Source organism: Pezoporus flaviventris, unplaced genomic scaffold (genome assembly GCF_033815535.1).
Source record: "Pezoporus flaviventris isolate CSIRO_AGI_PZ_B2104156 unplaced genomic scaffold, CSIRO_AGI_Pfla_v1 ptg000095l, whole genome shotgun sequence".
Classification (NCBI taxonomy): domain Eukaryota; kingdom Metazoa; phylum Chordata; class Aves; order Psittaciformes; family Psittacidae; genus Pezoporus; species Pezoporus flaviventris.
Window position 1 is genome coordinate 2,051,523 of NW_026892643.1, and position 26,145 is coordinate 2,077,667.

General features: G+C 39.0%; 1 protein-coding gene across 7 annotated transcripts in view; it reads left to right on the plus strand.

Annotated features, from left to right (window-relative positions):
• The window catches only part of ABCC4 (ATP binding cassette subfamily C member 4 (PEL blood group)), a 152,809-nt gene that overhangs the window by 88,511 nt on the left and 38,153 nt on the right, over positions 1-26,145 (plus strand). For 5 of the 7 annotated variants that reach the window (XR_009747376.1, XM_061476243.1, XM_061476242.1 and 2 more), the window contains 5 exons: positions 16,346-16,496; positions 17,133-17,252; positions 20,881-20,991; positions 22,482-22,582; positions 24,819-25,010. Coding sequence is in view for 6 of the 7 variants with exons in the window: in XM_061476243.1 (XP_061332227.1) it covers positions 16,346-16,496; positions 17,133-17,252; positions 20,881-20,991; positions 22,482-22,582; positions 24,819-25,010 (675 nt within the window). In the remaining variant the exon portion in view is untranslated. Of the gene's footprint in view, positions 1-2,892; positions 3,066-3,085; positions 3,940-16,345; positions 16,497-17,132; positions 17,253-20,880; positions 20,992-22,481; positions 22,583-24,818; positions 25,011-26,145 lie in introns of those variants that run through there. The other 2 variants (XM_061476246.1, XM_061476247.1) reach the window with 2 other exon arrangements.

Sequence of the window (26,145 nt, forward strand, 5' to 3'; positions counted from 1 at the left end):
TAAATTGGCTTTTGAATTATTTCTCAATTCCAAACTTTGAATTCTGAGTGGAAGTTTTCCTTCTTAAAAAGAATGAAGTAGATGTTACATGTCCAGTACACTATTAAAAACATACTATGCTTCAAAGCTTACCTGTTTGGCATCAGAAAAGAAAATTTAGGATCTTATTGTTGACTAATAATGTGCTGCTATCCATAAGACAAAAGCACTTCCTTCTTGGCAGGTTTCCTCAAACTTCCTGTTCTTGATCAGCAGTTTTGTTGGTTAGTGGATGCCTTTTGAAATTCAATAGCAAAGATATATTTATTTCTGAAGAAGCATAGATTTTTACACAGGATAACTGTTATCAATTATGATAGAGATCTTTTGTCACTTGTTTTGTTTGCAGGTGTCTTTTATAAGACTTTATAATCCCTTCAGGAAGAAATATTTTCTCCTTTCTAAAAACAGTATTAGCTAAATACAAAAGCCCTGATCCCAGCCATTGTTGCTGATTCTTTGAGAGACATTTCCCAACATTCATTGTTTAAATGGTTGTCAGGAGAAATCAAGTGAAACTTAATAAACAATGCAGTAACTGGTTCATCTTACTTTGTGTGTAGAAGCTTTTCTTGAGCGGATTTGCATTGAAGAAGTGGTCGTTTTTCTGAGTTACTGCTAAGATCATTGTGAAGCATTCCACCCTTTTACTGTATTGGCAAGTGAGTGTATAATTTCTGCACAGATAAACACAGTGTGATTGGACACCCAAAACCTACAAGATCAACCCATTTAAATACCTACAGATAAATAAAATCTACTGGTTTTGAAATTTTATAGTTGCACTGAGTAGAGATTTTAAAGCAATGCTAAAAATTGATAGTGTTCTTTTTAGAGTGCCTAATAAGATTTATACAGTGAACTGCAGTCATAATGAGCATGATGAGTCTAGACAGCTATACTGGATGAAAATTCTTTCAGCTAAAAGACTTGAATTTTTTGCATCTTCCATTGGGTCAATGAAGAAGAAACAGTTGGTTCTCTTCAAGATAGTAGATAGTTACTGTACACTTACTTGTTAACGGCAAAAATAAAATGTACGTGGCAAGCACAAAAATGCATCATAGACCTTGTGTATTCTGAAAGTCTTGTCTAGAGTTTGCAAAACTGTTGCTTTGCAATAACTCCCAAAGTGGCAGTTCTCACTGCCTTTAAATTTAAATGCCATCCTTTCTTTAAGTGCACTAAAATATAGCACACCTACTTTGAAGAGACTGGGGGCAGGAGGGGCTGTCCTCACCAGAACAAGGCAGTCATTTTTTAACTTATGAATTTCAGCAGTATATGACACATGTCATGTTAGTGCAGTTGACTGTCTTTTTTTGTAGAAATTACTGCTGTAGCCACAAGATTTATAAATAAAAAATAAGTCTCTTTTATGAGAACACATGTATGGCTGTGTTCGACTACATGGCTTTTGAACAGGGCTCTGTAAGTAGATCTGAAGGATAGAAACTGAAAAGAAACCAAAGCTAGGTAATGCAACTGAGATTATCTTTAGTTGTATGCATACAGTCCAGTTCAAAGGTCATTGAAATAAAAATATGCACTTTACAGTATGCAGCCTAAGCCTGGGCCTTGTCTTCTGTAATGGAGCGTGGCTAGCTGTAAAGTTCCCTACCAGATCTCCTAAAAAATAAAAAGCAATGCTATGTTCATTTATTTAACCAAATATGGCACTCAATATGTTTGTAAATCAGGTAGTAATTAATGTTTGTGGGTTGATTCAGATAGTCAGAAAGCTGAATGAACTTGTTTGGTGAAGATGATGTTTGGGTTTCTTTGTGAACTAACATATTTTTTAGTTACTTGCCATAGTACTGTTAACCTCAGTTCTGCATCTTGATTTCTTTTTTCTGAGTTAAAGATTTCTGGCAGGTGTTTTCCAACTAAGTTGCCATCTCCTCAGGTGAAGGGGTCACTTGTGTGAAGGCCATCACAGTGCTTTAGAACTTTCTAAGAGGACTTAAAAATCTGCTTCATGTAGATACACATGCTTTATTCATGTATTTGTTAGTTTAATCAGAGGGCGGGCCTGACAGCAGCCTCAAAGAGCTACCCAAATAATTGCAGAAATGCTCCCTTGTTACAAATTTGATCATCTTATGAGTAAGTCCAAAGGGAGTTAAGGAACTCAGGGGCCATATAAGAAAACTGGGATTTTGTTACTCTGATTTTCTTAGACTTCTCTGAAAATACCAGCTGATTTACTCAGCGTTATAACCAACTGTTGTTCCTCCTGCTGCCTTAAGCTCTGTGGGAGTACAAGGTTCTGTTGATGTGGACTTCACTGGTAGGTGTGGGGCTTGTAGTTTAAAATATCCTGGTTAAAATGCATAGCAATGTCTAGCTCAAAGCAGCACTAATAAAACACACTATATAAAATCAGGAAAAGGTCAGCTGAGGAACAGAATAAAAGAATTTAACAGGGAAGTATTGGGAATTAAGAGTCCAGTATCCTTAATAGTATTTTATGTACATTAGCCCAGATGTTCCTAAGTGGCCAGTGTTTTGGATGCCCTGTTTTTGAGAACTCATCAAAATGAGGCTAATTTTTAGTCCCTGAATCTCACTTTGATTTGAGATAGATCTGCAGAGGCTTAACATCCTTAAATAGTGGTCTTGGGTGATGCAGGATGAGTACCCAAACTGATAAAACTATTGGTTGAAAATTGTATGTGTAAACTGATTGAATATATAAGACAGTGAAATATATTTCAGACTTATTTTTAGTTTTGTTAATTATTATGATAAATTTTAAAGGGATTTTTTTTTCTCTAGTTTCTTGCCCTTTTAATTCTTCAGTGATATTATTACTTGTTAACAGAGTTGATTTTCTGCTTTTGTTTCCAGTGAATTTGAGTAACTGAATGTGATGGCCCCTTCATTTTGATTTCTTACCCTATGCTGGATTGAGGGGGGAAAAAAATCATGATCTGTTTTGTTGCTGGAGAATACTGTGAACATGTGAACTATCTTGAAAAAGGGCAATGATTTATTGAGGAAAACTGAATTGCAAAACCTTTTTCCTCCCCAAAATCAACAGCTTGACTGAGCTTAAATAACTGACTTTTCATATCCTTTCATCACACACAAAGACCTAATCCTGAGACTACTTGAGCCACCAATGTAGGCTGTGGCTGAGACCACCACTGAATGTGCCATTCCCTTCTCACTACACACAAAACACATTGACTGCAGCTTTATGAAGTGAAAATGCTGAAGAAAAGGAAAATGTGAAGGAGGTGTCCCCAGTCATTTCTTTTTTCAAGGGAAAAAAAAAAAGAAAAGAAAGGAAAATAAAAGCTGCTGCATCTGGATATTAGGAACAAAAAGTGCCTCAGACTGGAATAATAGCTTGGGTCACTTGCTTTCGTATGTGCACAAGAGTGGAACTGCTGTCCCTTGTTTCGGTACCACTGACCCCTGCATTTTTTTGTGTGAAGATGTCAGGGAAAGTGTGTAGAAGGAATTCCAGGATCTTTTAGTTTAACAATGACGTTATTTTGCGATTTCTGTGAGAGGTGGGGTTCTGGGGGTTTGTTGTGTCATTTATTCCACTTTAGCCAGGTTTTGTGTGTATGTGTGCATGTGTGAGTTTTAAGAGAGATTTCTGTTCATTTAGTAGTAGCTTGTTCTGTGTGTTTGCATGGGTGCAACTAAAATATGATCATAAATATGCTGTCAGAAAATAACAGCTGTGAGATTTGTGTGGGATCTGTGTTAAATGTCAGCATATTCTCTTTAGCCTGGTACATAGAGCAGACCTGTATCTTGGAAACACCTTTTGGTTTTGCTTCTGCTGAATCCTGGTAGTTTTGTTTGATGGTTGGATCACAGGATTCTGCAGCTGTGCTGTGGTTTAAACAAAAAATAAAATAATAAAAAAACCCTAACAGTTTCCTGGTGCCATTTGACTACTGAAATCTCATGTCACTTTCTGTCTGCAGAACTGATGTTCTAACTGCACATTCCCAAGAAGCATGGTACAGTGCATTTTGCTAGTGGGTAATGAGAGACCAGTTAAAATGTAAAGAAAAATAATGTGGTATATATTTTTCATTGGTTACTTTTGAATTTTAATTTCAAAAAAGGTTAAAATTATTATTATTATTAAAACTATTTTTTAGTGTAGTCATTTGATATATTCTGTATGTGCTTACATACAGAAGGTTATACATGTTATTGTTAAATGAACGAAGTAAAGACTGTCCATCCTGCCTTCCTGGTCATCACCATCATCCTTCTCCCCCTTCCCTCTCCTTTCCCTCTCCCCAGAAAAAAGCAGGGTGGAAGGTTGAGGAGGAATATCAGGCTAGGTTTGTGCTCGTGTCTCCCAGACCAACATGCAGGAGCTGTGAGTTTAGCACAGTCAGTTGTCTAAATAATGCTATTCTTTATTGACCTTTCATTCCACTGTCCCTGAATGCCTTGATTGTTAAGTCCCAGTAGCCAATTAGTCTTGTTGATGGTGACCAGCAGTGTAGATAATCTATGCCAAAGCTATTGCTGGTCTTTATGCTGTACCTGTCATTGATTTCTTTGAATGTAAGGGTCAGTGTCTTGCATCATATGGACTGCGTATTTACTCAGGTTGATGGTATGTGCATGGGATAAAACACATGAAGTCTAGAGTTGCTGCTGATAGTTGGATTCCTGTTTATACACAGACCTTCGTTTTCTAGGGAAGGCTAAAGGTCTGTTCTCATTATAGCAGTCATGTAATCAAGCTCAATCCTTTCCCTCAGGCCATTTTTTTTCCCCTATTTATATTTGTGTGTAGAATTTTTGTAAGAACAAGTACGCATGTCATTCTCCACGTATTAATGTCAAGGCCATAGGTATCATTGCAGTAACAAAAATTAAATATGTAACTTTCTTAGGTTTTGTATTTTCTTGGTATTAATAAGATTTTAAGATGCAACCCCATACCTAACATGGGAAAGCAGATAAAGTAATACTGGAAAATGTGGTTTTATTACCTTTTGCCCTCTTGCTTCCTTATGTTTCCTTTACCACTTTTCTGCTTTTCCTGTTTTTCTTGACCATTTTCCTCTTTGTTTCCATACTTTTCCATTTATAAGGTAAATGTAGGTAATACTTTTGTAATTGGGCTATTCCTTCTGTTTTCTCAATGACGTGTGGAGTACTGGTGTTTTGAATATAGTACTTGGGGAAAAACAAAGCTAGCTTTCACCTGCTGGAATTCTGTCTTCTCTGTTTCTTTTTCTAGAGCACATGAGCATTGTAAGGTGCAACCTTCCTTGTCATTTCTCTAACATTTTAAGCAGATTGCGGCTTAGTGGTAGGAAGACAAAAATGTAGTTTGTCTTGTGGTAGTTTAGTACGTTGGATTGAAACCTGTAAGTACAAATTTCAGTCAGGTTTCCATAGTCTCTTCTCCGAATTGGCTTCTCTGTTTTCTTTATCAGACTATTCCCAAGACATTTTCAGCTACTAGAAAGCAGGATAGTTGTGTGGAGGTCCAGTGATGTGCCCCCATTCTGTGTGGTTTGTAAATTTCTCCCCTTCTGGTTATGGTGGAGAAGTTCCAGAGAGAGACTCCATTTGTTTGGGGCTCTTTGTATCTGTTGGAAGATATTTTCTTGTTGCCTTTCTTACTCTGAAGGAGGACAAATAAATACTCTGATGTCAGTGAACTTACGTTCTGCAGTTTTCTCCTTTTCTTTTTGGTCTATATCTCTGTATTATATTACTTCTGCTTTTGGTGCCAAAGTGGAATTTTTCTTTACTGTTATTATTATTATTAGGTACTTACCTGAGTTTTTAAGCATTATTGCAGCCTTTCACATCTGTAGCTCAAGCTGATGATTATCCTTAAGACTTCTGAAGATCATTAACATTTCTAACACTTCACAGTAGCTAGAAATCTTTTAATTCTGCTGTCAGTCATAACAGTGTAACAATCCTGTTCCAAATGGTGATAAGTACAAATCTAGATTGCCTTAAACTGCTGATACGCTGTAGATAGGACAGTGTGTGCTTACAAATTAGGATTTCACTGTTCAGCAAAAGGACTTCCAGAGATTTCACTTTTGATTCAAGAAGGAGGGAGAAACTTGGAGGTAATTTGAATTACTAAGCAATATAGCTGGGGTGTGTGTGTGTGTGTGTTAAATCATTATGCATATTTATGCTCAAAACAAACATGTGGAACAAGGAATTGTCGTTAGCAAAAAAAGGACTGTATCTCATAGGAATGTGCTTGCCAGGGTTATGTGTGCATCTCATGCAGAACGTAAGAACTTTTTTCTTGCTGAAACTGATACCATGGCTGTCTGGTGAACTCTGCAGCTCATTTGAAAACTCCAGATGAGGTAGTGGAACTGGCTGCCCAAGGAACTTGTGAATGCTCCGTCCCTGGCAGTGTTCAAGGCCAGGCTGGACATGGCTTTGAGCAGCCTGGTCTAGTGGAAGGTGTCCCTGCCCATGGCAGGGGGCTGGAACTGGATGACCTTTAAGGTCCTTTCCAGCCCAAACCTTTCTGTGATTCTGTGATTTTGTTCTTCAGAAGGTAGAAGCTGCAGTATGGGCAGGTTTATACAGCAAAAGATGACAGTTCAGCTGGGAACTGAATGTCACATGTCTTTGGGAAGCTTATAGCTGCATTACAGGATAGTTTTGTATAATTAAAAAAAAAATTATTCATTTTGATTGAATCCTTGAAATAGTAAAAGTTTGTGTGTGTTAAGAAAGGAAGGATCTTTCACAGGCTTGATAATAACTGTTCCTGCACTGTGGAAGAACAGGATGCTGAGTGAGTCCATTTTCTTGCACAGTTATATCCCTAAATCTTTTTTTCTTTCTGTTTTTCTTAATTGGGTTTTGAAATCAGTCTAATGTTTAAATAAGCAGAGCTCTTACTATGAAAGCAACTCGTATGCTAAAATAATGGGTTTAGATTTTCCCTTCTAAATGTGCTCACTTTGGTACCTGATGCAGTTGTCCGTCCTCCTCTTAAACATAACATAATACTGGGAAAATATCTTAAGACTGAGAAAAATAATTTTTCATTTTTCTCACTGATAGAAAGTCTGGATTTTGGGGTCAGACCTGGTATCAGTTACTTACTTTGGTAAGTGCATCTTTGTTGATGGTTTGTGTAAAGGAATGTCTTCCTGATGACTTGTGGAAAGTCTTCCTGATGGTCCATGCACAGCATGGATAAGGGATTATATATGGGCCAGAGTAAATAATGTTTGTTCTTCACCAGGGAAGTTTCTTTTTACTTCTTGAGATGCCACTGGGTTCAGTACCTGCAAACCATTGCTGAACAAGGTGAAACCTGATGGTGGTGGTGAGAAACTGGTGCTGGTTAGTTAAAATATGACTGCTGAAAGCGTCAGGCCATTGTTAAACTTCCCGGAGCCGCATGATCACTGAGCAGAATGTAGTACTAAAGAATTACCAGCCAGGAGTTTATTTTGACTAGGAAAGCAGTATTTTGTAATGGCAAAGCTCAGGAGAAGTTAGGAAAAAAAAACCAAAGACAGGCTAAAAAACATTTTTTGCATATCTGCTATGAAAGAGTATGACCAGAAAAGAACAGAAGGTAGTTTTATTTTTCAGGATAGCTGGTGTTGTAGTCCTTCATTTTTCATAGTCTTTATTTTACTGGGGCAGAAGGGCCGCTGTGGAACTTACAGAAATATGAACATTACTTCATTCCACCTAAAAATAAATATATGAATCGTGTATTTTAAATAGCAAGAACGAATACTAAAATGCTTAAAAGATTCTAATTGCTCTAAAACTGAAGAGCTGCATTACTGAAGAGCTGATACTGCTTTTAACAGAAGAGCCCACAGTTCAAATGTAGAACAAAGCTTTTAAAGTTGCTGAAAGACCCAGAATTGACTTCTGGCAAAACAATTAGACTTGGCTGAGCAGAAAAGGTCATGCAGTTGAAAATGAGGTATTCCTGGGGAGGATGCAGGGCTGCTCCGGAATTATGACCATGGAGGACTAGAGGCCTGGGGCAGGAAAGTGCAAATAGCTCAAAGACAGAGTTTGCAAAACTGCAACATATGGGGCAGCAGAATCTGCGGTAAGCAAAATTCTGCCAAACATTTGGAAAAAAATGGGCACAGCATGAATGAAAAGGCTAAGATACTATCGTGAGCTATGGAGAATCCCTCACAGGAACAGTGGACAGTATTTTAGCAAATAAGTGAATAGGTTAGACCATAAGAACACTGAATAATGTCATGCAGGGTCACAGCAGTGGTCTGTCTAGGCCAGTGGTCTTTCACCAGAAGTAGCAATAGGAGATGGTGTTTGGGGAGAGCATGAGAACCTGGCTGCTTTTTGTGGTGTGGATAAGATCAAGGACAAATATTGGTGAATTGGCATCTGCTGGTAAAGTGCTAAACATATGAGCAAAGAACTAAGTAGAGAATAAACCATTTGTAGTAGTACTAAAGAGAAAAGTACCCATTGTTGAATCAAATGTTTTGATTTCATCAGGGTCTCTGCTCAGTGGGGATGTCTTGGGCTTATGTAGCCTGGGAAGAGTTTTGGAAATAACTTCTAAGAGGTAGGAGGGGAGCAGAAATTGCCAAGCCATTCTTTATTTTCCTTTAAAACTATCAGTTATTTGGCAGTAGGGATTGATAGATGAGATAAGAAAAAATGCATTGCTTTGGGAATCTTAAAGCGAGTGGAACAGCCAACAAAGTGGCCACACTTGGCAATGGTGGGGGGTACTGGAGTCACAGACCCGCTAAATTACTATAATGGAAAGGGATGCTTTCCGCTACCTGAGAAGAAGTAGTTTCTGGGAGGGTTGGGTGGTGCCAGACATTTTTCTGTACTATTTCACAGGTTCTGTCGAGTTGTGCAAAAAGCAAAGCGTGTGTGTGTGCATGTTCTACACTCTTTGGTTAATGCTGTTTCCTCAAGCAACCATGTAAAATTGTGCTTGGCATCTGAGGTGTTCCACATGTCCTGGTACAAAAAGCACTATAGTTTATGTGAATAGTTTGTGTGTGTGTGTGTGTGCTTTTTTTTTCCTTGGGAAAAGAACAGTGTCAGGGTATAGCTGTAAGAATATAGGGACTGCATATATTTACAAGAGTTGACAACAAACTTAGCACTGCTGAACAACAAAAATGTATTAACTTTTTACATTATTTATATAGGCAGATCAGAATAAAGGTATAACTAACTTCCTACAACCTTAAGAAGAGGAACTCTCACTATTACATAGATCCTCATTTCAAAGTTGGGCCTTGCTGCCCAAATACCTGAGAACGCTTTTGTGCAGAAGTGCCTAGTGGGCACAAGGTGCAACAGAAGAAAAGCATTTGAGAAAATCAAATTAAAGGTCCTTTTCAGGTTTTTGCTGCTCATAAATAGAAAAATACATTGTCCACAGACATCCATGAGACAGTTGGCACTGTCCTTTTTTGTGTGACAGTACTGATTTCCATGTACAGTGGGTGTATGAACAGGAGCTGCAAGCAGAGATGCATAAGTAAATACCATAGCTTTGGTTCTGCTAAAAGCTTGATTTTTTTCATGGAAAAACTGTATTAGCTGCAAGTAACTTTTTACCGTAGCCAGAGGGCCTTGGCAACTAATTTCTTACATGAGTGAAGATAATTCATGATAAAAAAGAAAATAACCTCTATATGATGTAGGAACGTAATGCAGAGTTTTAAAGGACAAGTATTTTGAGTGTCTGGCAGCATCAGGAAGTCCTGGGCTTCATTTCTAAAGCATCGGTATCTGGAAGTCTCAGACAACATATGGGCTGTAAGTTTTGAGAACTGCTATTGGGATTGAGACCTGCATAAGTTAGTTAAGCCTCTTGGCCCAGGATGCCCAGGAGGCCTATTTCTAGCCTTTGTTGTAGACTTAAGAGATTATTGATGATAGGATGTTGTTTAAATACAACAGAATAGTGGCAGTGCCAATGTATTAAAGAAAACACCCTTTTTAATATAAGGTCACTTGTTAAAGAACAATTGGACACAGTTTGCCACAAAACTCAAAACAAATATTAAGGCTTCTAACTTAATGGCAGAATGCGTGCCAAGTCAATGAATGAGCATGTTGGTGGCACTGAAAACATTTGCCCTGAGGAGCTAAGTATATGCTTGTTTGCTTGGAAAAACAATGATACAAAAAGACTATCTTAAAGAGACAAGAGCAAATAGAAGGTACTGGCATTAAGGATGTGATTGGGAATTTCAGATACATTTCTGTGATACATCTGACATGCATTCAGGACATTTTCAGTGACATATGGATTTAGTTAGGTAACCTCTTGCCAACTAATTGCAAATAAGCAGGATGCAGAAGAGGAGAGGGTGTCTTATAGGAGATAAGACAAGCTTGCTGGTTTTGAAGCTTTTAGAGCTAGCAGCATTTAGTTCTTACTTTTTTTCTTTCACTCAGTTTATCTGAAATTACTGGTTTCATTTCTTTTCCAGCTGTGCCTTTTTTTTCCTCTTTCAGTCCATTGGTTGTCTTTTCTTTGTACTCCTAGTTTTCTTGTGGATGCACATTTTCCTAAAGCTGAATTAGCACTGGCTGAGAGCTGCCATTCCTGTCAAAGATTGCTATCACTGGTTGCTTCAGAAAAGAACAACATCCGAGATGTCTTTTAAATACTGGAGTTATGTGCAACATTTCTTCTCTAGTACTCCTGAGTCTTCCTTGCTTTTTCTCTCAAGCCAAATCTGTTCCTGACAGTTTGAGGCAAGCAACAGTACAAACAGCCATATGTCCCCTTTTTTTTTTTTTAACTAGTTCCAAAAGAAAACTCATAAATTTCATTAGAAAGGTGGTTTAAAGACAAGATTACATGCCTCAACTCAGGCACTTTAAGTGAATAAAATGAAGTAGAGCTGTTTATATCTGAGGATTGCGGTACAAAGGTAAATGATTTCTATTTGGATGTTTGCTGGTTTTTTTTTGTAATCAAGGACAAAACCAGCAAAAAATGTCTAGTGTGGTTCAATATGCTGCTCTGGATGCAGCTGGCCTGAGTGAAATGTTTATCACTCTGATCTGCTCATTGCAATGAATCTTCTCCCCAGAGGGAGCTTGTCCTCTGGTGTGCCAGTTTAACCCACAGCCTTTGCAGTTGTGCTTTAACAGAGCTGCAGGACTATCAGTCCAGGCAGTCCGGTTTGCAGAAGCATGTTAGAAAATACAGTAAAGTTTTCAAGGAAAAAGAGAATGTCAGAACTGGATTAGGGATTGATTGTGCATGCAGTTATTTGGCACAGCCAATGAGGAAATAGTAAGGGGGAGGGGAGGAGGAGGAAAGGTGATGCCAAGCAAGTATGAACAGAGTGGGGGTTTGTAGTTTCTTGACCTGGCTTTGCTTCAGACAGCACAGCCTGACTGATAGTGCCCTAAATTAATGCAGTCAAGGTTGCAAACTTGAAATCCAGGGTATGCGCTGTTGCTATTATTAAATCCATGTGGCTTCATGGCAGCGTCCATGGGCTAATATAAGACTTGGGAGTGCATATTGGGGTCCAAGGAGTAGGAGCTGGGGGTGGGAGCAGGATTGGTGTATTGACTTCTGATTAAATACTGGTAAAACCAGTCAGGGAACACTGCAGTTCTTGGGTGGAATTTGGCTGCAGATTCAGTCATCAAAATTCAGGTATCTCCTTGTTGGGCTTTAGGTCCTTACTTTGCTGTAGTCAGAGTACATCTGTTCAATACAATTAGTGGACTCTTGACAGCCATAGGGTCACCAGGTATCCACTTAAAATTTAGATGAATCACTTTCTAAGCTAAACTAGGACAGGAGTTTCACTGTGTAAGTCACATGTAGACTCCCATATTCAGGTTTCTGAGTCTCAAATCCCATCCCTTGGCCTCCACTTGTTCATTAGAGATCCTAACAGGTCACTGGCTGCAAGTCCAGAGTGGTGTGGTTCCTATGGTAGTAGGTCCTGTATTGTAGCTGTCAAACCCATGTGTATGACAGAGCAGACCAAGAACTTACAGACACATGACTGTGTTGTACCTTTTATGTGTATATTTTATAAGAGATGCTGAAATACACTGTAAGGTCCATTTAAAAAAACAGACAGAAAAGTCCCCTACAAAACTCCTTTTTTAGTTATGGAGGAAGATGGCAGACCTCAAGGATCTGATTCCATGGAGCTCATTAGAGAGAAGACAGCTGTCTGCTGGTTACTTTCATGAGGACATAAAGGACTCTTAAGTACCCACTGGAGCAAAGTGTCAGCAGATCTGAGGGTTTCAGAATGGGGTTGTACATGAAGGCCAGGTGCCCTTTTCAAAGACTTACTTAAGCCAAATTTGAAATACTGAGCTATGTTTATAACTGATATGGAGGGGCAGTGATCTGTGGGATGAAAGGTTAGGCATTCTTATGAGACATCTTGAACTCTAGGTCTTGCTTTTGCATTTTTCTGCTGTCAACTTTGTAAGACATTTGAAGTCATTTAATAATTTGTCATAAGATTTTTAACATATGAATGTTACAGTTTCTGCAAACAAAGGGAAGGGCTTATAGCTTTTGATATATGTAAGCTTGTGATAAATGTGTAGCTTGCAGCTTTTAATTTCCATGGTTTTCCAGGTTTTTGGGGTTTTTTTTGGTTTGGTTTTTTTTCTTGCATTAAATGGTTTTCAGTTGTGTGTTTGTGGTACAGGAATACCTTATTCTCCTAGATCAAGACCTGTTTGAGGTAGAAACTCCAGGATGTCACTCAGCGCTTATAAGAATGAGGAATATGTAGGTCATCAGAAGATAAAGGGAAAACACACGTTTCACAACCTGATGTGCTGATCAAAGCATTCACTTCCCCAGAGGTTATGGGAGGGTATGCTTGCTCCAGTAAGACAGGAGATTTCCTGAGGGAAATCAAGAACAGAGTGACTGACCAAAGCATGAGGGAAATCTCTTGGCATTTTTTCCAGCAAGAGGAAGACTTCAACAGAAACAGCTCATGTGGGTTTTTGTACTGTAGGGTATGTGCAGTCTGTGAGTGGGAGAGGATAGTTTCTCCAGGGAAACAAAAGCAAATTTGAAGGTGGACAAACTAGCTCCATTGGGAAGCAAATTAGGTTTCTCCATCCTGGTCTTTTCAGTCTCAGTAATGTGTGCATCTGTTGTCTTTTGTGTAAGGTGTCCTTGGTTCCAATACTGTGCAGATAGCTATCAAATGTAATTAATTGGCTCCCTTTTAAAAAAGCTTTGGTTGTTAGTTTCTGCAGAGTCATTACAGAAGACTTGTAAAGGTGGAAATTAAGAAATACAGTTAAAGGTGCTAGTTCTGTAGGCCATATGTCTTTTACGTAGAGAATTTTTGCCTGCTTAGCCTTTGATGCAATTTTTAATTGTAAGCTGATTCTCCTAGACAAGGTCTAGATGCCCAGTCCTGAGCTTTTCTTGCTGTGCAGACTGAATACCTAGCTCACTGCTTGTCTCCAGAGAGAAGAGCAGTCAGACTACTCCTATTATCATTATCATCAGCCTGCTGATTACCTCAGGTCCCCCAGCTTGCACACAGGGAACCTGCTCATAGCTGGGGCAGTCTCCAGCTGAAGAGGTTAGCTGTCTCTTGTGAAACTCGGGAGCTAGAACGTTTACCTTACCTCATACCATAACTACAAGATTACAGTCTGCAAATGGTTGTGTCTGGCTTTCAGACTACTTCATTAAGAGTTAATTTGTATGCACGTTTGGTTTTCAAAAAAAAAACCAACACACGACTGATCCACCCTATCATAAATTTTTATAATGATAAGGTGGTGCGGGCTCATCTAAAATTCCTTCCAAAGGCGGTGTCAGATTTTTACTTTAGTCATCCTAACCATCTTTTCCTTCCCTGTATTTTTGCCATAGCAAGGCTTTGTTTACATGAGCTGGATCCTAATAGTTCTACTCCCACTTCCACCCCTACCAGCTCTTCGCAACATATTGTAGATTATCATTACTAAAAGTTCAGATTGGCTTCTTTATTTTTTGTTAAGGAGCATTTATTCTCCTTGAATTCTTCTCCTTAAAGCATCTTCCTCAATGCTTCACTTCAGGTTTGCAGCTGATGGTATGAGGAGTCAGAAGTAATTCAGTGTGACTGTCTAGGATGTAACGGAGGGAGAAGGGGAAGGTAGCGGGTGTATAAATCTGACTGGGGAGTAAGTTGTCGGAAGGAACGGACTTCCGTCTCTGTTTGCTGATGAGGATGGAGGTGAGGGAGTCTTTAGAAATTAGCTAGTGTGTGGATGGTTGGCAGGCTTGGCGGAAACAACGGCTAGGGAAAATAGTGATCTAGACAGGAGAAGATTTGGAGGCGGTCAGGAATCGTTATTTCCTTTCTCCTCATCCTGCAGTAAAAATTCAATGTTTACAAGGTTTTAAGGAGCACAGAAGAAATAGAAGGTAGAAAAGGGCTGACACCAGTGCTGGTGAGGAGTCAAGGTGCTTTGTTTTGCTTTGTGCTGACATAAGCATGTGCATAATTGATGCAAGTGAAATACCGTGTACTCTTGCTGCTGCCTTACCTCCTCATTATGAAATCCAGGTAAAATGTTCACAATCTACTGCATGTATCTAGAAGGTCAGGCAGCATGATGTCATCAGCACCTTAACCCACAGATGAGCAGTGTAGTGGTAATGCAGCTTCCTTGAGAGCTCCTACCCTGTACCTACTCTATAGCTACTTTCCATAACAGATTTATGAGACCCTATAATGTGTGTTCAGGATCTATGAAATGCAGGGCTTTACACTGATAAATCCTCTATCATGAGCCAAGATCTCGCCTAGAGCCAAAGACTAAATTGTGCCAACTCATGCAGTCGTAATGGGTAAAGTGTGTGGGTTTGCTGTTTTGTCAGGTGAAACTAGGGTAAAGCCAAAGAAGCCTCCAGAAGACTAAAAGAAACAGATGTAGGGAAAACAGTTGTGCTCTGGTTTGGCTTTAGAACATGGGGGGCGGGGGGAAGCATAACAGGAAATGCAGTGTTTCACAGGCACTACCATTGAAAGTGTTTGGAAGTCCAGGTAGCTCTCCGCTATCTGACCTTAGCTGATACATCGCTTAGCTTCTCCAACTTGATGCACAGAGAAAGGGATGGAAGCCTTTTTGCTGTAATACATGCATTCTTGGAACCCAGTGGCCACTAGTGAATTTTTGGGATCCAGAAATCAGGCGACCACAAAATTCAGCTGGAATCTACTTGTACATCATAAGCAATGATGAAGAAGGTGGCTCCTTTACAGTCCATAAAATGCAGATCCTTTAGAAAATACTGACATTTCTAAGGAATTAATGAAAATCATACAGAAACTTAGTGTTGAGCTAAAATTTCAGTTGGCTAGGTTTTGTATGGGGCGGGTTTTTCTGTGTTATGGTGGGGTTTTCCCCTCCCCTCTTCTTCTAAGGAGCAAAAGGCCTCACCCTGCCTTCAGCGTGCCACACTTACATACATACACAGCTGGTGTTCTGAAAGAAATCTGTGTGCAGATAATGCTTTTTAGTGTATTCAACCTGGAAGTTGGATATGAAGGTTGTCAAGCGGTCTGCAGGGAATGGGAGAGCCCAGGAGGCTGGGCCAGGATCCACTGTCCTAAGCCACAAAGCTTCATTCCGCATTATGTATAGTTTTTTAAGAGTAAATTCAGGTTTACCCCATCCTGAATCTCATATGCTAAAGTAAACCTGGCAAAACTAACTTCTTGTGACGTTTCTTGCAGTGTTTAACATTTTATTTGTAACATTTCCCAATGCAGGCCTTTGGGATGAAAAAGCTCACTTTGTCCGATACTGGGTTTTCTTTCTAAATGGGACATAGTTTTTTATACAGAAGTTACAAGTCTGTGTGGAAAGCTGTTCCAACTGTCAAGTCTTTCAACTGAAAGTCAGTCTTTGAACAGTTTCTTTCTACTTGGAATGAAAAGCATATCCCTGATTCACCAGGTGGCTTGGGTCCATTAAAGATTAGTTGCCCATTAATCATCTATTACTTCGTTAGAGCAGTCACAGAATATTCCACAGAGACACATGCTGATGTTCAATCCACTGGTTTTGTAAGGACGTTTCTTAAAGAACAAGTAATGTAGAAGAAAACCATAAACTGCACAATTAGTCAGGTTTGATATCACTGTAAATTCTTCAAGTTGCTTAAAAATAGATGTCGCTTATGTTATACAATGTATCAGCTCTTAAGTTTGGTCGTTATGTTTAAATATTTAAGTGTTTCAGTAGTGTTAAATAGTTTTATACTTGCTCTAAATTAAGTTCTTCTGGCAAAGAGTTTTTTTATTTTGTTTCTATTGTGCTCCAGACTCTCCTACAGATTTTTGGTGTGGTGGCTGTGGCTGTGGCAGTGATTCCTTGGATACTCATCCCCTTAATTCCACTATTTATTCTTTTCATTTTTCTTCGACGATATTTCTTAGACACTTCAAGAGATATTAAACGTCTAGAATCCACAAGTATGTAGTTTGGCGGGACATAATGTTAGCTCAAAGCCTGCTTATTATTATGTGAAATGCTAGTATTTTATAGACAATCCATCAAGGATTTTTTTCTTTTCTATGCAAATAACTTCCTTATTGCTTTGATTCAACTAGTGAATTACATGCTTAGCTCCTGTTTTGCATAATGATAAACTTTGGGTATGTCAGTTTTACTACCTGTAAGTAAAGCTACTTCAGAACATGCTAAGTTGCTGGTCATTCGGACCTTGCATGCACATACTAACGGTGTTTCTGACCTAATGTGGCTCTTGTGCTTGACTGTAGCTTCACTATGATATGAAATATTAAGCATTATGAATAACAAACATGGGTGCCTCATATCATTAATAAAGCTCAAAGAGTTTCTTCAGTGACAGCTATTGTTAAAGACGTACGACATTTTTGTATAAATTAATGTGCCTGTCTGTCTGACTGGTTCTAATTGAGTAAGAGGACTATGGTTAAAAACACTGCATATTTATTCTAAGAGGATGCAGTACAGTAACTTGTGTGGTTAAGTATAAAGTAGTAGGATTAACGATTAGTGTGCTACAAAAAGAATTAAATGTTGTCCTTCAGCTATTGCTAAGTTATTCTCATTTCCCTTTGTAGCTAGAAGTCCAGTGTTCTCCCACTTGTCGTCATCCCTTCAGGGACTTTGGACTATTCGGGCTTTGAAAGCAGAGGAAAGATTTCAAAAATTATTTGATGCACACCAAGACCTCCACTCAGGTTTGTGATGAATTGACGTGAAAAATCAAATCTTTGCTCTGTAGGAGGGAAATATCTTATGCCCTCAGCGACATGTATGTAATGTGCATTAAACTCAGTAGGAGCTGTGCATTCGTCTCTTTAGGGTAAAATTTCTCTGTTAGAACAAAAACGTTCCTATCTGTCTAGATTTTGAGAGTTTACTTTGGGCTGTAATACGATTTGAGATAGCCACGCACATGTTTTAACAATGTCTAAGATAAACAATTTAAAGTATGCCTGATAAGAATATTTAAAGAATAATTTTTGACATTTTCTTGGATTCTGTCTTTAAAAAGAGAGGGGGTAGGGTGAAGGAACAAGCTCTATTGTGAAGCATTTAAGATTAAGTAGAGTGCTAGGAGTAGGCAGAGATGATGATTATAAATCATCTTGGAAAAGTTTCATAAATCTCAGTTCTTTTTTACTTTGAGGAGCTTTCAGAGCTCAAATCTAATATATGGCATTAACATGACTAGAAGGTGTAAAACATTAGTATTCTGCAAGTATAAGTTATACAGTTCAGGTTTGCATTGTGATTCTTTGCCTTCTGTCAATGAGATGTTCTCTCTTACAGTGTTTTTCAAGATGCAGTAGGATTAAAGTTTGCAATAGTGTGTTTGTTAACTAAAATCTTGTATTTCCTTTGTCATAAGGCATACAAGTATGTTCTGTGGCTTTTTTAAAATTTACAGACTTCTAAGGTTTCAGACCAGACCAGTTGATCTTTTCTGAAGCTCAGCTTACCACAGGCTGTAGAATTGCACACACTGAGCTCTGTGTAGAGCCCAGTAAGTTGTGACTGGGGAAGCATATCTTCCAGGGAGGCACCCTTAGCTTTGCATTCCCCTTTTCTTATTATCTTCAAGTCACTAGTTATCTGACCAAATCAATGTTACAGCAGCTGATAGCAAGGGAACACAAAGTTGTTTCTTAAGCTTTTTAGTAAAAGACATCTTTAGTCAATAAACTGTGTATAAAAGCTTCACCATAAAAAGAGGACTGTAACCTTTAGAAGAAATATTTTCTTGTATTTTAAGGTCAGATCTAAGGATCACAAACACACTATTTTCCAGTCCATTTTATGCATCTCTCTAATAAAACTGTCAGTATTTCCCCTCCTGGGCAGTTCAGGAACCTGCTTTTGAGATCAAGCTTCAGTGTTTACAGTTGCATTCTTTTGTCTATCTGCTTGCTTCATCTTGGTGTCTTTTCCACCAGAGTATTTGAGATGTAATAGCTTGTTTAGCATGTATGTAATTTTTGGTCCTTTGAGGGAATATTGAGCCAGTAGTGTGCCTGGGTAGAAAAGGCAGCCAGCAACATCTGTGCTGAATTAACAGGACCATGGCCAGTGGAAGGAGGAAAGTGATTATCCCCCTCAACACTTGTTAGCCCACATCTGGAATACTTCATCCAGTTTTGGACCCCCAGATGCAGGAAACACTCTAGAAGTGCTTTCAGTGTAGACCACTAAGATGGTCAGGGACTAACAAGAGACATCTCCCTATGAGGAGAGACTGAGGAAACTGGGTTTAACTTGCAGAAGAGAAGGCTTACGGAGGATTTAATAGCTGCCATCCAGTACCTGCAGGATGTTACCAAGAAGATAGGCTCTTCACAGTCGTGCATGGTGGGAGGAGCAACAAAATGGCGTATGACTGTCCGTAGACCATATAAAATGTCTTGTTTAATGAAACCAGCTTCTAAATGTGTGGTTGGGCATAAGCAGCCGCAGTTGGTGTAGATTTGACTAAGAGGTTACCAGTTCTGGACCTTACCCGTCTCTTGTCATCCTCTCTTTCCCTCAGCTGTCCTCCAGAACTTACATGGAGTTCTATTGGCTGATTTGATCAGTTCATTATCTGGTTATCCAAAATGATCTGTCTTAAAATCAGACTTACCTCCTCCGTTTATATGTAAAAGGAAGATTACTTTACTTTGAATCTTTCCCAGCACTGGGCTAAGAAACATTGAAAGAGTTGAAATAGCACTGATCTTTAGCATGGAGTGTATGACAAGCAATTGTAGAATCATAGAGTGTCTTGGGTTTGAAGGGACCTTAAAGATCATCTAGCTCCAACCCCCCCCCCCACCACAGGCAGGAACACCTTCCACTAGACCAGGGCGCTCAAAGCTACGTCCAGCCTGACCTTGAACACTGCCTGGGAGGGGGCAGCCACAGCTTCTCTGGAAGCCCGTGTCTCGCCACCCTCACAGTACAGAACTTCCAACCAGTATCTAATCTAAATTTATCCTCTTTTAACCCATTCCGCCTTGTCCTATTACTCCATGCCCTTGTATAAAGTCCCTCTCCAGATTTCTTGTAAGGCCCCTTTAAGTACTGGAAGGCTGCTGTAAGGTCTCCCCTAGCCTGTCTCCATAGCTCCAGCCCTCTGATCATCTTCATGGACCTCCTCTGGACTTCCTCCAGCAGGTCCATATCCTTCTTGTGGTGTTGGCCCCAGAGCTGTACACAGCACTGCAGGTGGGCTGGATGTAGCCTGGTCATTTTACCATTTGACTTTTTGCAAAGCAGCACCTCCAAGTCTTTCTGCTTAGGGCTTCTCTCATTCCATTCTCTGCCCAGCCTGTATTTGGGATTGCCCTGACCAGGGTGCAGGGCCTTGAGCTTGGCCTTGTTGAACCTCATGAGGTTCACACTGGCCCTTCTCTCAAGCATGTCAAGGTCCCTTCCCTCCAGTGTGCCGACCACACTGCACAGCTTGGTTTTGTTGGCAAACTTGCTGAGGGTGGACTCAGTCCTACTATCCATGGCACAACATGAACAATGAAGAAAGGGTTGGAATGGTGGGTTGGAATGGTAACCTTCTGCTGTGACTAAGTAGCAGCTGGAACAGTTCATCCAACTGCAGCCTAAGCAATAAATAATGCCATATTTTGTTATGGCTACTTCTGGTTTTGGCCCTGAATCAAACATTTTGCCTTCTATATTGCAGTGTCTTTTCCTGCTATCTGCTGTATCTTGTGCTGTAGCATGTTTGTCTGAACTGGAATTTAGCACCAGATTTGGACACCTGGATTTGAGTGCCCAGTGGGGATGTCCACCTGTGAGCTTCACTGAGAATGAATACATGCATTTAGTCACTTGCATAGCTCTGTAGCTCCTCTGGCCAGATAGAGTAGTTCTTACGGGAGCTTAACCAGCTGCAGCTGCCTTCTAAACATTTGGCTCTGATGGTTGTGTTGTGATATGTTTTAGCTAAAAGCCTGTGGACTGTAGTCCAGCTACACCAAATGTAGTTGTACTTCTGCTTTTGTATAAGGTTCCTGAATCCACTAGAGTTTAAAAAAAGGCTTACACTTCAAATAAACGGACCATACTTCAGGCTGTAACGTTTTTTTTCCTTATTACTGTATGTTCTACTAGCTGTGGTTGCTATTGTGATTGCTAATAGTGTGAAAACTAGATGAGGCCATTTCAGGAAAACTGGACAATATTCTGATCACCATCAGGCCATGGTGATCATGCACTTGAAGATGGCAATGTTGGAGGGTTTTTAACAATTTATATTAACATTAATGATAATTATACAGCTCAGTTTTCTAATAATCCACTGGTTTTATGTCTTTGTAAAATACACTTTAGAGGCCTGGTTTCTATTTTTGACAACCTCGAGGTGGTTTGCTGTACGTCTGGATGCCATCTGTGCCATTTTTGTAATAGTGGTTGCTTTTGGTTCCCTGGTTCTCGCCAAAAGTAAGTACAGATGTTAGCAAAAGTTCACCCAGTAATTACCATGTATAGTAATGTCTAATTCTTTTTCATAATTTGCTGTTTCTAATTGTTTAAGGGCTGTAATTAAGTTAAATGTTTCTTTTTAGATCATGATCTCTTCCTCGGTCTAGGGCACTGAGGCTGTATCTGCTTCCCTGGAAATACTGGAGGCAGTTCAGACATATTCTGGGGTTAGGCATACATCTACCATCACCCCCAAATGTGCAGACTAGCAGATCTGTAGTCTTCACTTCTGAGACTCAGACCAGTAAGAACAAATAAATCTTTTTCCCCACCTTTGGTTTGTTGGTTGGTTGTTGTTGGTTGTTTTTTTTGGGGGGGGGCCTACAGGGCTTTGCTTTACATACTGGAACGCCCACGGAGCTGCTTCTTAACAACTTTCTTCCTTTCTACACGTGGCACAGTAGGCCAAAAGGCAAGCTAAAATTCCTAGGGATACTCTTATGATAGCTTGGATCAGCACGATAGGCCAGTTCCAGAAAGAAAATCGCCTTGTAAAAATACATTTTATGTTCACTGTCACTCATGAACTGTCATTAGTGTATGCATCATCCAGGATGTAATTGGGCTAGATGTACTAGAATGAGATAGTCATCTAAAATATGAAGGAAGAAGTAATTATCTTGGACATGAAAATTAGTGCTAATTTGCTGGTTTTGTTTCTTTTCTTTTTCCTTTGGATAAGTTCTGTAAATGCATGTGTTTTAAAATTTGAACACTCTGTGCTGCTCAACACTGAAAATCTTAAATTGGGTTTGATGTTATTAGAATGCAAAAAGACAAGTCAGAACAATGGTCCTGAATCTTTCTTTGCCTCTGAATAAGGAGTAGCTCTCTTAAAGTCAATAGAGCTGTGCCAGGTTAAAGTTCAAGTAAGCCAGAGGACAACCATGCTTAATATTGGGCCAGACAGAACTCATTTATTTTGCAAGAGGAGACCCACTGAACACAATGAATGCTTATATAAACAAGGGAAGAAATATTCTGTCCTGTTATTTTATCTGGTCACTTACAAGAGTGCAAAGTGACGTAAAAACATTCATAACTTTGAAATCACTTTACGCTAATTTTTTACTTACATTTAGGGGCTGATCTAATTTTTTTAGAAAAAAAATGAAAAGTTACTACTGTTCAGCCAGGTAGGGATGACTTTAACAAGCTGCGTAAGTATGATCTTGAGACTGAACCTCAGTTTTTAGATAAAATGACACGCCAAGGAAAACTGGGACAATCTTTTCAAATGCAATTTCCAAAATGTACCTAAAAAAATGCAGGAAGTAGCTGTTCTGCCTGGAGGTACTCATTGTGCGGATGGCAAGTATGGTGTAACCAAACAGAATCCTGGCTGTGATGCTTCCACCATGTAAGCAACCTCATGAAAGTGAAGTTAACTAGGATTTTGTGTAATTACTGGTGTACTTATTTGATTCTCTTCTTTCCTTGTTGTGCAGCTTTGAACGCGGGACAGGTTGGTTTGGCGCTATCCTATGCAATCACCCTCATGGGAACATTCCAGTGGGGTGTTAGACAAAGTGCTGAAGTTGAAAACCTGGTAATGTTTATTTCTGCCTTTTCACCTCTTGGTTCCTTTTCATGGTTGTGACATGAGGCCTTAAGGATGGGATTCTTCTTAATTATCTTAGGACATTAATACCTTAGCAAACAATTGGAGCACCACTTACAGTCCATAAAGAAAAATAGCCTCTTCAGGGGTATAATTTGTCTGGGTGATTTTGAATGTCTGTTGAGATGAATTGTGCCTAGTGAGTTTCCCTCTCTATTCGTAGTAAGGGAGGTTTTATAATCTCCCTTTACAACAGCAGATAGAGACTGTCTAGTTACAGTGTAGACAATTGCATTACAACTTGCTAAAATTACAAGAAATAAATCCCTCTCTATAAATAAGATTTTACATTTAATTTTTCTTTTAGATTTGGGGGTTTAAATGTAAATTAAAAATTTATTTATATCCGTCATGGCATTTTTAGGGTCCTGTTAATTCATTGTAAATTCACAACTCTTAATTTGTTGTGAGTTAACAAATACTTGAAAGTGTTTATATTCTGCTGAGAGGACTGTGTGTTTTCCAAACTTTAGCAAGTAAAATGCCTTCCACCAATTTACAATGTTTACTAGCATGTTTCAGTTGCCTGTTTACTTTCTTAAGTTAATATATAAAAAGACTAAAAAAACATACTAAGCATAAACTGGAGGGGTTTTGTGTTGCTTTGACAACTCAAGGTTACTTGTAATTATTATTTGCTGACCATAGTCTAGGAAATACACGTAGTCCTTTTGTAGAAGTTACAAAGCCATGTTTAATAACAGATAAAATTCATAATAATGATAGATTAGTATTATTTTGTTGTCTAGCACATTGCTTCTTCAGAGCATTTGTCAGACATGAATAAATTAGTGGTGACAGACTTTGTTGAGAAATGGGAAGAAAGCTTTTGGTTTTTTCTTACCAGTTGGGAACTTTTAGAAGTGTCAGTCTCTGGGACTCTCTTACGTAGTGAGTTACTCTCTTGGAGGCTGTGATTCAGAAATACTTTGAAGGAGAAAGGCTTGCCATTCACTAACCTTTGATGTGGAATGCTGATCATTATATGGAGCTGTGAAACTTCTTTCACAGGTGGGCATCCACCAAAACCCCCTTGTTATTAAAGTCTGATTACATTTGGGGGAGGCAGGAACATTACCTCTCTGTTCTACTCTGTCATTCCTTCCTTACGTGCTTTTCCTTGGAGCTTAGTTTGTAGAATGGAAAGGGTAGATGGCAACAAGGTCAGAGAACTTGTTGCCTGGTGACCTGTGCCTATAAAGCCACTCCAGGCAAGATACGCCTACTGAGTATCTTTATGATGGTTCTTTTTTTTTTTCAGTATCCATCTGTGGGTGGATACTGTTAAAGACAATTAGTAGTATTGAGAAGATGTATGGATGAGTATGCACATCAGAGCCTAAACAGAACTTTTATTATTTGCCCAATGGGAAAAAAATGTCTAGATAGCTCAACTTCTGTTTCTCTTCCTTCCTGTAAGGTTAGAGGCATCAGCAAATCATAGGATCAGAATAGTTAGGGTTGGAAAGGACCTTATGATCATCTAGTTATTGTAGTTTCTTTTGTATCTGGCATAAAATACATGGGAGAAAACTTTTATTGCATGTAAGTCACTAACAATACGGTGACAGCTGTCTTGGATTGTGGAGTTGCTTGTGACAGATATTTAGAAGATTTTCCAGGGGTGAGCACAGTGGTAATGATGAGGACAAAAATGGGATGATGAAGCCAATAACTTGATTCTAGTAGCTATTGTGCATCTGCATGTAGCTTATACAGCAGTTTCATTGCTAGCCTTTGTTTTCCCAGCACACAATAAAATGCTGTCATCTTGGTCAAGACTGGCAGACAACTCATAGCTTGGATTTCTTAATATTTGTGGGTGTACTTAGATTTGTAATTAATCCCACTGGTTAGACATGAATGCTTATGTATGGATTTATGCATCATGATAATCTGGGTCTGTAGCAGGCCATGAGAGGCATTCTTTCCACTTTTTCAGTTGTATAAAGTAAGCATAGGATGCTACCAAATAATCTTATCTGTGATAAAAAAAAACAAACCTCTGTAATAATTTGCATTGAATCTTTCTAGTAAAAAATATACACAAACATGTGTATGTAATATTTGCAATATATGCAGTAAGCTGAAATTTATGTAATATCTGAATATATGAAATATATTGTGTAATTTATGAAATATGTGTCTTCTTTCCTCCCCTTAGATGATATCAGCAGAAAGAGTAATGGAATACACAGAACTTGAAAAAGAAGCTCCTTGGGAAACCAACAAGCATCCACCACCTGAATGGCCAAACCAAGGAATGATAGCATTTGAAAATGTTAACTTCACTTACAGTCTGGATGGACCTTTGGTGTTAAGACATTTGTCTGTTTTAATTAAACCAAAAGAAAAGGTATGTATATGGCTGTCTGTAGGCATGCACAGAAATTAAGCAAAGATGATAAACTGACACAACGCATTATAAAAGTGCAAGTGCATTATAAAATACATGGATGTTAGGAAATTAGTAAGTGTACTTTTAAAGAATAAGCCTTAGTCATATTTAAAGACAAAAGTTGGAGCCTATTTATTTCCTGTAAGTGTAGCATGCATGCATCTGGGAACATGACATTTCTGTGCGTCAAAAAAAAAAAAAAAGGGTTATTTGATAATACCCTAAAAAAATTGGGTTTCACTGGGAAGTGGCAGACATTCAAAACACTGACTAAGGCCACAGTGTTTATTCAAATCCAAAGTAAATGGACCTGTGTTAGGAAATTGTGGATTCAGTAGAGGGAACATAAATGGAACAAAGGATGTCAGCAGACAAAGGTGAGCAGAGACAATTGAAAATAAGGAATGTACATGCTCTTGCCCAGAGCCCCAGATGGAAGAGAGACGAAAGAAATATAAATCAATTGTATAACTTTAAAATTGGGGATTTTATTTCAATTCCTTTCAGCTACCAATCCAATTAGCTGTTGCGATTAATTAGATTGGTAGCCAAAAGAAACATAGAAATAAAACTCTTCTTCCTCTGCAAATTTGACTCTTCCTCCCCAATTTTGACACTATCGCAATTGAAAGAGGGCTGCAGGGAAGGTCTCCCCCACAGATAAAATTAAATTAGAGACTTGCAGTGTTAATTCGTGTTTTGCTACATGTCAAACACACATGTACTTTTTTGATTAGGATTATCTTCCCTAGGAGGCTAGTTCAACTCTCTACAATCATTGCCCTGGCCTCATTTGTAGCATGCTTTTCCATTCAGTCCCAAATCTGTTTCATTCCTCAAGTGGACCTTTTAGTAACATGCACGTTACAGAAATTGAGCCCAACTTTGCTGCATGGAGATGATCTCATGGAATTAGGTGTGGGTGAGTTAAAAATGGTGCTTAAGAGCAGCAAAGGGGATGTTTATCTGCTCTCTGCTTTTATTGCCTATGGGCCATCTCTAGCTGTTATATATCATTCCAGTGTAATGGCAGACAAGAACGTTTGCATTTTTTAGTGAGAGACAGAAACAAAGTAAAAAATGAAAGCAAGAA